We start from the raw sequence: 9,975 nt of genomic DNA, 5'->3' as shown, positions 1-9,975 counted from the left end.
TGATGATAAAGGCATTTATAATGTTACAAAAGATTTCTATTTCAGATAAATAGTGTTCATATCGATATCGGAATTATATCGTATCGACCGAAATTAAGAAATATATCGTGATATCAATTTTGGCCATATAGTCCAGCCCTAATCTTCATATAAACAAAATAAGGCTTTGTCTGTGCTCTTTCCATTTAAAATTAGAGGCAATCATTTCCAAACAATGATATAATTATGTTTAATAATCATTAAACATAATAATAATCATTATCCAAACAAAGATGCTGCATACATGCAACATGAGCAGTTTTTAATCTAAATTAGATTGTATAATTTCTAAATTTGAAGCAAAAAACAGAATGGTTTGACTTACATATAAAAATATCTGCATGAAACAGAAACAGCAGACGAGCTGAATGAGATGCAGATTCACTCTCTGCCAGCAGGTGGCGCTTAAAGCGTTTCCTTGGTTTCCGCTGTAATCAAAGCAGCGCTGCACTTATGAACTTTAATATGCATTTTACAGAGGCAAGATGAAAAGAAAAAATACCATCTAAACTTTTCTAAAGACAGTAAGTTCCCCTCACACATGCATTCATATAAACTCCTACCCCTAAATGAATCGTGATTTGTTTAGCATCTCAACCGATTTGAATCGTCACATATTTGAATCGATTTTCAACCGGCTCGCGGTTAATCGTTACATCCCTAGTCACGATGACCAGCTGGCATACAAAATATGCAAATGTATCCCTTTTGTGAGTGCCGGTGTATCTCAAGGTCCTTATTTCTCACTCTCACACACTTCTGTAATACACCAGGGGATTGTAGTCTTTATTTAGCAAATTATTTATGTCTGTCCCTCTGTCTAGATCTGCTTCTTCCACTGTTTACTCAGTCCTTATTACGAAGATAATCTTAGTAAGTGAGCATGGCAAAGTAATTTCCTCTTGCACCCAGAGTGTTTGCTTCTCAGAGTGATGGTCTGATGACATGTCCAGCGGAAGTAAAAAACATCTGATTGGATTTCGTTGGGATTGTCTGTTAACTGATATTAACACAGAAATCAGCTTGGATTCATAAGTGTAATTTATCTGTTTATGTTTGCTTTCCTCTCTGTATCTATGTGATTTGAGTATGAATTAACCACATCTCTCAGGCAAAAATAAAAGTCGTGTTTTGGACTGCCAACCTTAGGCAAAAATATTATTAGCTGCAAATGATAATCAGCAGATCTCAGCACTCAACAATACATATTTTCACTGATGGTGCAGTCAGGTCAGGAGTTTATATTTGTATTTTTACTTGCCCAAAACCTTATCTAAGTTCTCATCTTGCCCACTGATCTACATTCATTTTTATATAGATCAGTGAATTTGCCATTATGATGTAGCGAAGTGACATTTAGCTACCAGTTTTAGCTACTTTCAATTGAAAGCAGTTGGCAACACTGCAACTCACACACTGGCGAGTAAAATCTGAGAATTTATTAGCCATTGGCTAATATTAGACATCATCTAGTGGCCCAGAGTGAATATTTAGTCACATATGCGAGTGATTTACTCGCAGTGTAGAGGGTTGAGTCTATATTTGGTTTACAGAGCATGTGTTGTATTATGTGGAGGTTGCCTGTAGCAACACAGCGTCTGTGTACTATACGGAGGTTTACTAAGCAGACAGGGTGTCCTCCTGTGGTAACCAGGAACAGACTGCGTTTTGATAGGCTCAGTTGTCGTGTTGTTAATATGATCATCTGAATTCTGAATCAGCCCTGTTAAATCCTTTTGTGGCACACTATATGTTGTTATATGGTTACACAATTAACTAACTGTAGTTAAAAGATTACAGCTGTATTACGAAATGATTACGACTTTATTACCAAATATATCAGTTAATGTAATTGTAATTTGTATTCTCTGTTGTACAGTTCTGTTATTTCTGGCACTCTTAATTGTGTGTTGCATTGGATGATTGTGGTTGGGTTTGTCACTGTCATGCTAATTTTGTATTGCGTTGGTCTGTGAAAATAGGACAAATATGCTGCCTTGTTTACACAAGGCTCAAATGACACTTCTGCGTCTTCACTATCCCCACACAGATCAGCGATAAGCAAATGTGGACATTCACCTTCACAGTCACTAATTCATGATCTTTGTCTTTAGCAGCAAGTAACACGGATAAAAAGCATCCCGATAGCCTTGATAAGTCATTGTCATGAAAAGCCCATTATTATAAAATAAAATTAACCCAAATAGTTCATGCATTAAAGGTGTTACCTAACATTTGGTGACTGGCAAAAATTATAATAATTAAAAATACAGTTTTTGGTAATTCAACTAGGAGAAATACTGAGATGTTAGTTGCGAATCTGGATTCAAAACTGGGTTTCAAATGCTGATGTTAGCTAAATGGCTCTGTGTGTGTATTTCAGACACTATCCGAAGACGTCATTCACCAGTGTTGCCGACACTCCGGAGAACCTGCGCCTGAAACAGCAAAGCAAGATGCAGAGCCAGGTATGACACGACGCCAGCATTCGCATACGCTCTATACTTGCATACCACTCTGATTGTAGTCACTGTATCAAAGGTAAATCATCACCACTGTCATCCCTTACAAGTTTTGTATAAACTAATGACGTTGTCATTGGCCAAAACGCATTTGTGTGTCACTTTACTTCCTGATCAAGCACACACCCGAGTCCGAGTTGCTTTCAGTCACGCAAACCACGCCACAGCTTCACTGCAACCAAACTCAGACCATCTTCTTCAGGTAGTCTCATGTTTGGTACCCTGGTAACAGCTTTCACATTACCATTTTTTTCATGTGAACCGTGCCCAGTTTCGAACTAAAATGCTAGTGGGAAAGCCCCCTAAAACACTGCTCTTGTGTGAGTAACAACTATGTGGCGCTCATAACATTTTGGTGTGTTATGACATTCCATTAGAGGCACAAATCCCATGTTTTTTAGTGAGAACTAGGGCTGTGCAATTAATCGCATGCAATTGTCATGCGCATCTGGTCAGTAAAGCCGGTTCCGTGATTAGTAGTAAATCTCCATCACGTGCTTTCAGATGGAGCGGCATTTACTACACAGAGCCGTAGTTCACTGACAATTAGGCATTATCGCGTTCATAATCGCAGATGAATCGCATTTGATTATGAACGCGATATTGCGTAGCTTGTCAGTGAACTACGGCTCTGTGTAGTAAATGCCGCTCCATCTGAAAGCACTAATTATTTGCACAGCCCATTGCGAGAACTATTAGATACAGTATATCTGATAAACTGTTATCTAAGCAATGATTAAAATCAAAACATCATGACATTTAATTCCATTTTCTCAGTTGTTACAATTTTTTTTGTGTTGACTGCATTAGTAAAGATAAACCATTAAAGCCTGCTTATCTGTGTTACTGTCAGGAAAAAAAGGAACAAGCAAATATTTAATTTATGGAAAATACAAGTTCACCAGTAGCTGTCAACCAACATTTGTTCACAAGCTAGCCCCTACTGTATAACAGCTTCACTGAGACTAGTTTGCAACTGTTTCTTGTAACATTATACTCATTTTATTGTATGATTGTTTTTGTTTATTTATGTATATCATTTAACATTCATTTATTGCTAGCTAATTACAAAATCACACAAATCAGGGTTTTCAACTGTATTTAGACCCAAACAGATTGAATAACATTAATAGAAAATGAAATGTCTCATAAAATGTTGATGTTGATGTTATGCACCTACTTTCACTGACCATTCATTAAAAAAGAAAAATGAAGATTTTATAAGAGTTTGAGGGCCTTTTTACCCTGTGGAATGTGGAAAATGGCAAGTGTTATGATTATCCATTAACTAAGCTTCATATATGCCGATATAAAAAGAGGGAAGTATATCTGGGAACCTGTTACACATGTAATGAACAGTTATGATTAATTGGATATTTGTTACTACATTCTGTGTGTGTTTGTGTTGCAGGTGCTCTACAAGGAGGAATTTGAGAAGAACAAAGGAAAGGGCTTCAGCGTTGTAGCCGACACACCAGAGTTGCAGAGAATCAAGAAAACACAAGACCAAATCAGCAACGTAGGTCCAACACCTGTGTATTTCTCTCTTTTGACATATTACTCACTTTTCTGTGCTTCATATTTTCTCTTTTTTAAGCTGTTAAATTTGCTTTTTGTCTTGTACCTCCCAATCTATTACTCTCCAGCAAACAGAAAGATACACCGTTTATCTATCGTAATCTCCTTTCATTGTTTATTAATGAATTGTTAACAAGAAGTAATAATTATTTGACTTTAATGAAGCACTTATTTAGTCCCACCCTTCCTCTTCGTCTTTCACACCACACCTGTTCACTGAAGTATCTGCCCTGGTTGCCTGGTAACATTTATGTCCCCAAACTTCCTTTTTGCAATGTCATTTCCTGTCAGTATGAAAGATGCAAGATGCCACTCCATTTTCTGGCTCAGGAGACACCTTGTGGATGATGCAGGAATTACTATTAGTTGTCACCCTGGCGCAGAATACAGTTTAATTAAATTAAAACCTTTTTGCTGAAACCACCACTTTACAAAATGAAGGACTGTTTTCTGAGTGGTTTAATTATGAGAGAGCATTGCATCTGTATGCTTCGTGCATTCAGTTTTTTTTCTTCCTCACCTCAGTTTCCTGCAGTTAATTTAGTCTGAACCGCTAACCCAAAGAGCCCACCACTCAGTTTGTGGGTGTGTCTGTAAAATGGATAGCAGTGTTGTTGTCTTCATTGGGCTCTATGATTGATTTTAGTACACTGACAGTGAAGTTATCATACACTACTATTCAAAAGTTTGGGGTCAGATGTTTTATTTTTTTCAGCAAGGGTGAAAAACAAAACCGATAAAAAGTGACAGTACATGATATTATATAAATATTAACGTATCAAAGAATCCAAAAAAGTGTCATGTTTTTCACAAATATATTAAGCAGCACAATGGTTTTAACATAAAAAATGATAAGAAATGCATCTTAAGCCCCAAATCAGTAATTAGACTGATTTCTGAAGGATCATGTGACACTAAATACTGGAGTAATGATGCTGAAAATTCTGCTTTGCATCACAGGAATAAATTACATTTTGAAATATATTCAAATACAAAACTTTCCTTTTAAATTGTAATACATTTTTACAAAATTGATGTTTTTACATTGTTTTTGATCAAATAAATGCAGCCTTGTTGAGCATAAGCTTGAAAAACAAAGTCTTACAGGATCTAAACGTGCATGATTACCAACTTGCATAATAGATACATATTACAATAACTTTTGTTCTTATTATTTTTATTATATATATGTTTTTGTATATTTGTACATATTTATTTATTTATTTATATATATAATTTTCAAACAAAACTGTTATATAATTGTTTTGAAATGATATATATGACTGAATTGTGAAATTGAAATGTTTCCTCTTGCCATGAATATAGCCACTGCTGCTGACATGGCGTTAAATCATAAATAAATAATAATACATATTACAATATCAATTTAACATGTTTTAAACACATTAGCTACATTTATTTGTGCTTGTATTGTTTTTTTTTTCTGATGGCCTGATTGACAGTAGTTAATTTTTTGTTCTTGCCCTGCCAACATTTTAACTAGCTTTGCTGCTTTACAAATTATTATACAATATAAAATGATACATTTTTATATGTAAAAAAAATGTAATTAAAATATTTCACCTTTGCTTTACAACAGATGCTTTGCTGACAATTTTACAGCCGTTATCTTGTACACATTTTTATTGGAAATTGTCATATGTTGCGTATGTTTATCAGTTTCAACCTGTCTTAACAGCTCCAAGACATCTGCTCCTTATAACAAATAATTCTCACAATTTTCACCGTGTTATCCAGCTAAATAATGTTACTTTGTTGACATATTTAGCAGAATTCACAACAACATTGTGAATGTTTGTACGTATGTTTATGTAAGTCTGTTTTGTCACACTGTATATGTCTCCGTGTGTTTTAGATTAAGTACCATGAGGATTTTGAGAAGGGCCGGATGGGAGGGGAAGGCCCACCTCAGCACCCACAAACACCTCAACAAAACACACCTCCAGGTACACTTTCGCTTGTTGTCTGTTCTTCTGGAAGATCATGAACATCTCAGTTTCACATGGGCCATAAAATAATCACATTTTTCTCTGGTAGCATATCAGCACTCGGCAGCATCTCAGAACTATCACTTTGAGCCTGAGCCCGTGCGTCAGGCCGCTGCCGCCGCTCCTCCCAGCTCTGGGGTAATAAACTCTCTCATACACACTGTCCTACACACTCCTTCTTTTCAAGCCCTTACAGTCTTCTTTGCATTTGTGTGTGTGTGTGTTCCAGAAGCGCTACCGAGCGGTGTATGACTACACCGCAGCTGATGAGGACGAGGTGTCGTTCCTGGATGGTGACATGATCATGGATGTGCAGCAGATCGATGAGGGGTGGATGTATGGAAGAGTGGAGCGCACCGGCCAGCAGGGGATGCTGCCGGCTAACTATGTAGAGGCCATCTGAACATAAATAGAGAAAGGGGGAAGGGAGGAAAAGAAAAAGAGGGGGTTGCGGCAGAAAGACGCAGATGATTAGCCGAGTGCCATCTCACCTTTCAAGATCTCATCTTTTTCCTCTTCTTTTCCTGCACTAACTGTCCTATCAGGGGTCGGCCTCTATGACCCGGTTATGATCCAAAACAAACATAGTTCAGTACGTAATCATACACGGCAACAGCGCATAAATAGTGAATGATTTACTACTTCCACCCATCTTTTTCTCTCTTGTCTATTGCTTTTGCTGTCTATCTGTCTGACTGTTTGTCTTTTTAGTAAGTGTTTCCTCAGTCCTGGAAAGGTGCTGTCACAAGTGGCGCTTAAGTCTTAACAAGACTCTCATACACCAACCTTCAAAATACATGACCACACGGGCCTCTAAAATATTTAGGGCCTGCTATAGAGCACTTCGCAGACATCTCAACACACTTATCTTATCAGTTGCTATGACAGTTTGTGAAAGAATCTGGTCCGAACTTCAGTTGTCAAATTTTTATATATATATATATATAAATTCATTGTTTCTTATTTTATTTGCAGCTTGTAATTGTAATGTATCCAGTACAGTTTCACATCTCATCGGCTGTGGGTCTATGAGTAACAATTCTTGATAATGAGACTTCTGGTCATTCCAATTTTCATTCCATACGTCTGACCATTTGCATCATGTGTTGGAACTGGAATCTAGAAAAGGCTCCTCTTTTTCAACTGGACATTCCTTAAACTGTATGAAAAGGATGGAGCCTTTTGATACTTACATATTCACTTAAGCTCCTTCACATTCCTCTAGCCCTTTACAGAATTACTTCTAATATATGAGTGTCATTTTGTTCTGCAGCTCTTGCTTTTAAAAATGCGAGAAAATAGTGATGTATTTTGTTGTTCATAAAGGGAAAAAAATAGAATCTATATAGTCACATAGCAAGCGAGGAGCAGAACAGCATTGTAGAATAGTGAGAGAAGAGAGGAGCCCAAGCACAATTCTATGGACCATTTTAGCTTTGGATTTTAATCATTCCATTTCGGTTCTGGAACATTCCATGTGCATTGTATCAAACTGTATCTCAGAGCTGTTCTGTAAGACGTTGTTATTAATGTTTTTGTTTTTTCCTCATATCATTGCTTATTCTCATTGCCTTGCTGGTATTGTACAAGACGGAATTTTAATGTCAATTTATCAATATCAGTGGAATAAAAAAATCTATTTGTATACCAAGGCAGGCGGGTTTGTCAAACGGACGGAGTTGTTAATGATATTTGAATGTTTTGGAGCTTTGCATGTATTTCTCTCTAACTGGAAACAATGTTACTGTGCAAAGACTCTAATGAGATTCTACTGTTCATTGTTCTCTAAAATGCCAAAATATAGATGCAGAGAATGATCAAAGTAAGTGTTTTGCTTTCTCAAGACACTGTTTTCACTATTGCTACTTCAAAGGTATAATATCTGGGTTACTCATTTGATTTTTACTCTTCTGTAAAACATATTCTCCAGAAATCTTCCATATCTATCAGTCCACTGTCACCAGTGTTTCTCCAGTTCTGTACAGCACCCCCTCAAACACCTTATTCTGCACATTATAACCATTTCATATTTACAAAGCTGCTGCATTCAAAGGTTTGTGGGGTCTGTAAGATTTTTAAATGATTTTGAAAAAAAATTCTTGTACTCACCAAGACTGCATTCATTTAATCGAAAATAAAATGAAAACTGTAATATTGCTAAATATTATTACAATTGAAAATAAGTTTTAATTTCATGTATTCCTTTGATGGTAAAGCCTAATTCTCAGCATCATTACTCGGTCTTCTTCAGTGTCACATGATCCTTCAGAAATAATTCTAATATGATTATTAGAAACATTTATCATTACTATCATGTTGAAGCAGTTGTGCTGCTCAATATTATAACATCAATGAATATTACAACATTATAAATGTCTTTACTGTCACTTTTGATTGATTTTAATGCATACTTGCTGAAAAAAGGATCAATTTCTTCATTTCATGTACTTTCACCTTTCTAAAACATTTATGCAGTGCAGAGTTTTTCTTTTGGTAAGACATCTAAGGGATACAACAAGATATGTAAATATCCTAAATTTATCCAAGATCTTTTTCATCTTTTTATTCCAATGCATCTTAACAATTTTAGCTCAAGCTCGAGTAGATTGTTCTTCTTTGGTGGAAAATCTTTGACAGTATAGTATATCGTCTCATTGTTAGTAATGGTCATTAATAAACGACAAATCACCCAAAAATAAACAGCAAGGATTTTGAAAAGGAACTAAAAGGTGGAAAATATGGAGGAGAATATGACACTCGTGTCAAAAAAAGCCTTGTATGTGTAAACTCAATGCTTGCCCTCATGCAAGTCATGCAATGTAAAGAAAATAAATAGTTGAGAAAACGTAAAAAGAAAATAAGGATGCAGTAAGACTTGTTTGAGTTCTCTCAACAATAGTTTTTTAGCTCTAAGTAAGGATACTTTGTTTAGCCAACGTAAATTTGTTTGTTCATGCGATGCCGATTGTCTTATTTTACTAATAGAAAAATTCTTGTCACATAAACTGAAACAACAATTACTGTCGTTGAGGTAATTTATTTCCTGGATGAAAAAAAAGAATGTGTAAGAAGTCACCACATTATCAATTTTGTTTATTAACCAATGACAAACGGTGAACTGTTTTAGAAATCTTAATGGATATCTTAATATAATGTGTAAGTAAACAACACTGTCTTCATTCGTAAAATATCTTACAAGACTATAAAATCCATAAAATGAATTCAGTTGGTTGAACATACTTTAGGCCTCAAAACTAGACACACAATTATGAATTAAGACACACAATTAAGAAAGGTGGCAATCAACAATTGTTAAAAATATTAGCTCTTTACATCACAGTACAACAAATTACTAACAATAATGACAAAATAACAACAAAAAAGTTTAAATTAAGTCAGCAAACAGCAAAATAATCATATAACAGTAGCTGCATAATTGATTCATGCTGCAATGCATGCTGGGAACTCACAGCCTTAACATTTCAACAGTATAAAAATTATTTGTTCAGAAAACTGTCCGCCTAGTTGGGACAACAATTTGTATGGTGATTTTGTTGGCCTGACAAGGGTTTGTATGTAGTTTTAAGAAAATTGCATTTTTTTAGTATTTGAGACTCAAAAGGTTTCGTAAACTGGAAAATACGCAGTTGCATTTTTTACAGTGCGGTTCTCCATCTAAACATGCATTTGAAGTCAAAACTCCTGCGAATCAGACGCGTCCCTCTCAATTTTCAAATGTAACGCAATTGTCTAACTAATTTAATCTCTTATCCCTGATAATCACTCAAATTCTAAAGGTCCCATATAAAATATGACTTTTTATTATT

At 35.6% G+C, this 9,975-nt stretch overlaps 1 protein-coding gene across 1 annotated transcript in view; it reads left to right on the top strand.

The window, feature by feature from the left end:
• LOC107670908 (LIM and SH3 domain protein 1-like) overlaps positions 1 to 7,793 on the top strand; it is a 15,347-nt gene extending 7,554 nt beyond the window's left edge. Inside the window, exons 3-7 of the mRNA XM_016463729.1 lie at positions 2,423 to 2,507; positions 3,973 to 4,080; positions 6,016 to 6,106; positions 6,198 to 6,286; positions 6,378 to 7,793. Coding sequence (XP_016319215.1) covers positions 2,423 to 2,507; positions 3,973 to 4,080; positions 6,016 to 6,106; positions 6,198 to 6,286; positions 6,378 to 6,551 — 547 coding nt within the window. The 3' untranslated portion in view covers positions 6,552 to 7,793. The remainder of the gene's footprint in view (positions 1 to 2,422; positions 2,508 to 3,972; positions 4,081 to 6,015; positions 6,107 to 6,197; positions 6,287 to 6,377) is intronic.
• The last annotated feature ends 2,182 nt before the right edge of the window (positions 7,794 to 9,975 follow it).

This window comes from Sinocyclocheilus anshuiensis, unplaced genomic scaffold (genome assembly GCF_001515605.1).
Source record: "Sinocyclocheilus anshuiensis isolate Anshui unplaced genomic scaffold, SAMN03320099.WGS_v1.1 scaffold1560, whole genome shotgun sequence".
NCBI classification, from domain to species: domain Eukaryota; kingdom Metazoa; phylum Chordata; class Actinopteri; order Cypriniformes; family Cyprinidae; genus Sinocyclocheilus; species Sinocyclocheilus anshuiensis.
Note: the sequence above shows the minus strand (reverse complement) of the source record. Positions and strands in the feature narration are given on the sequence as shown.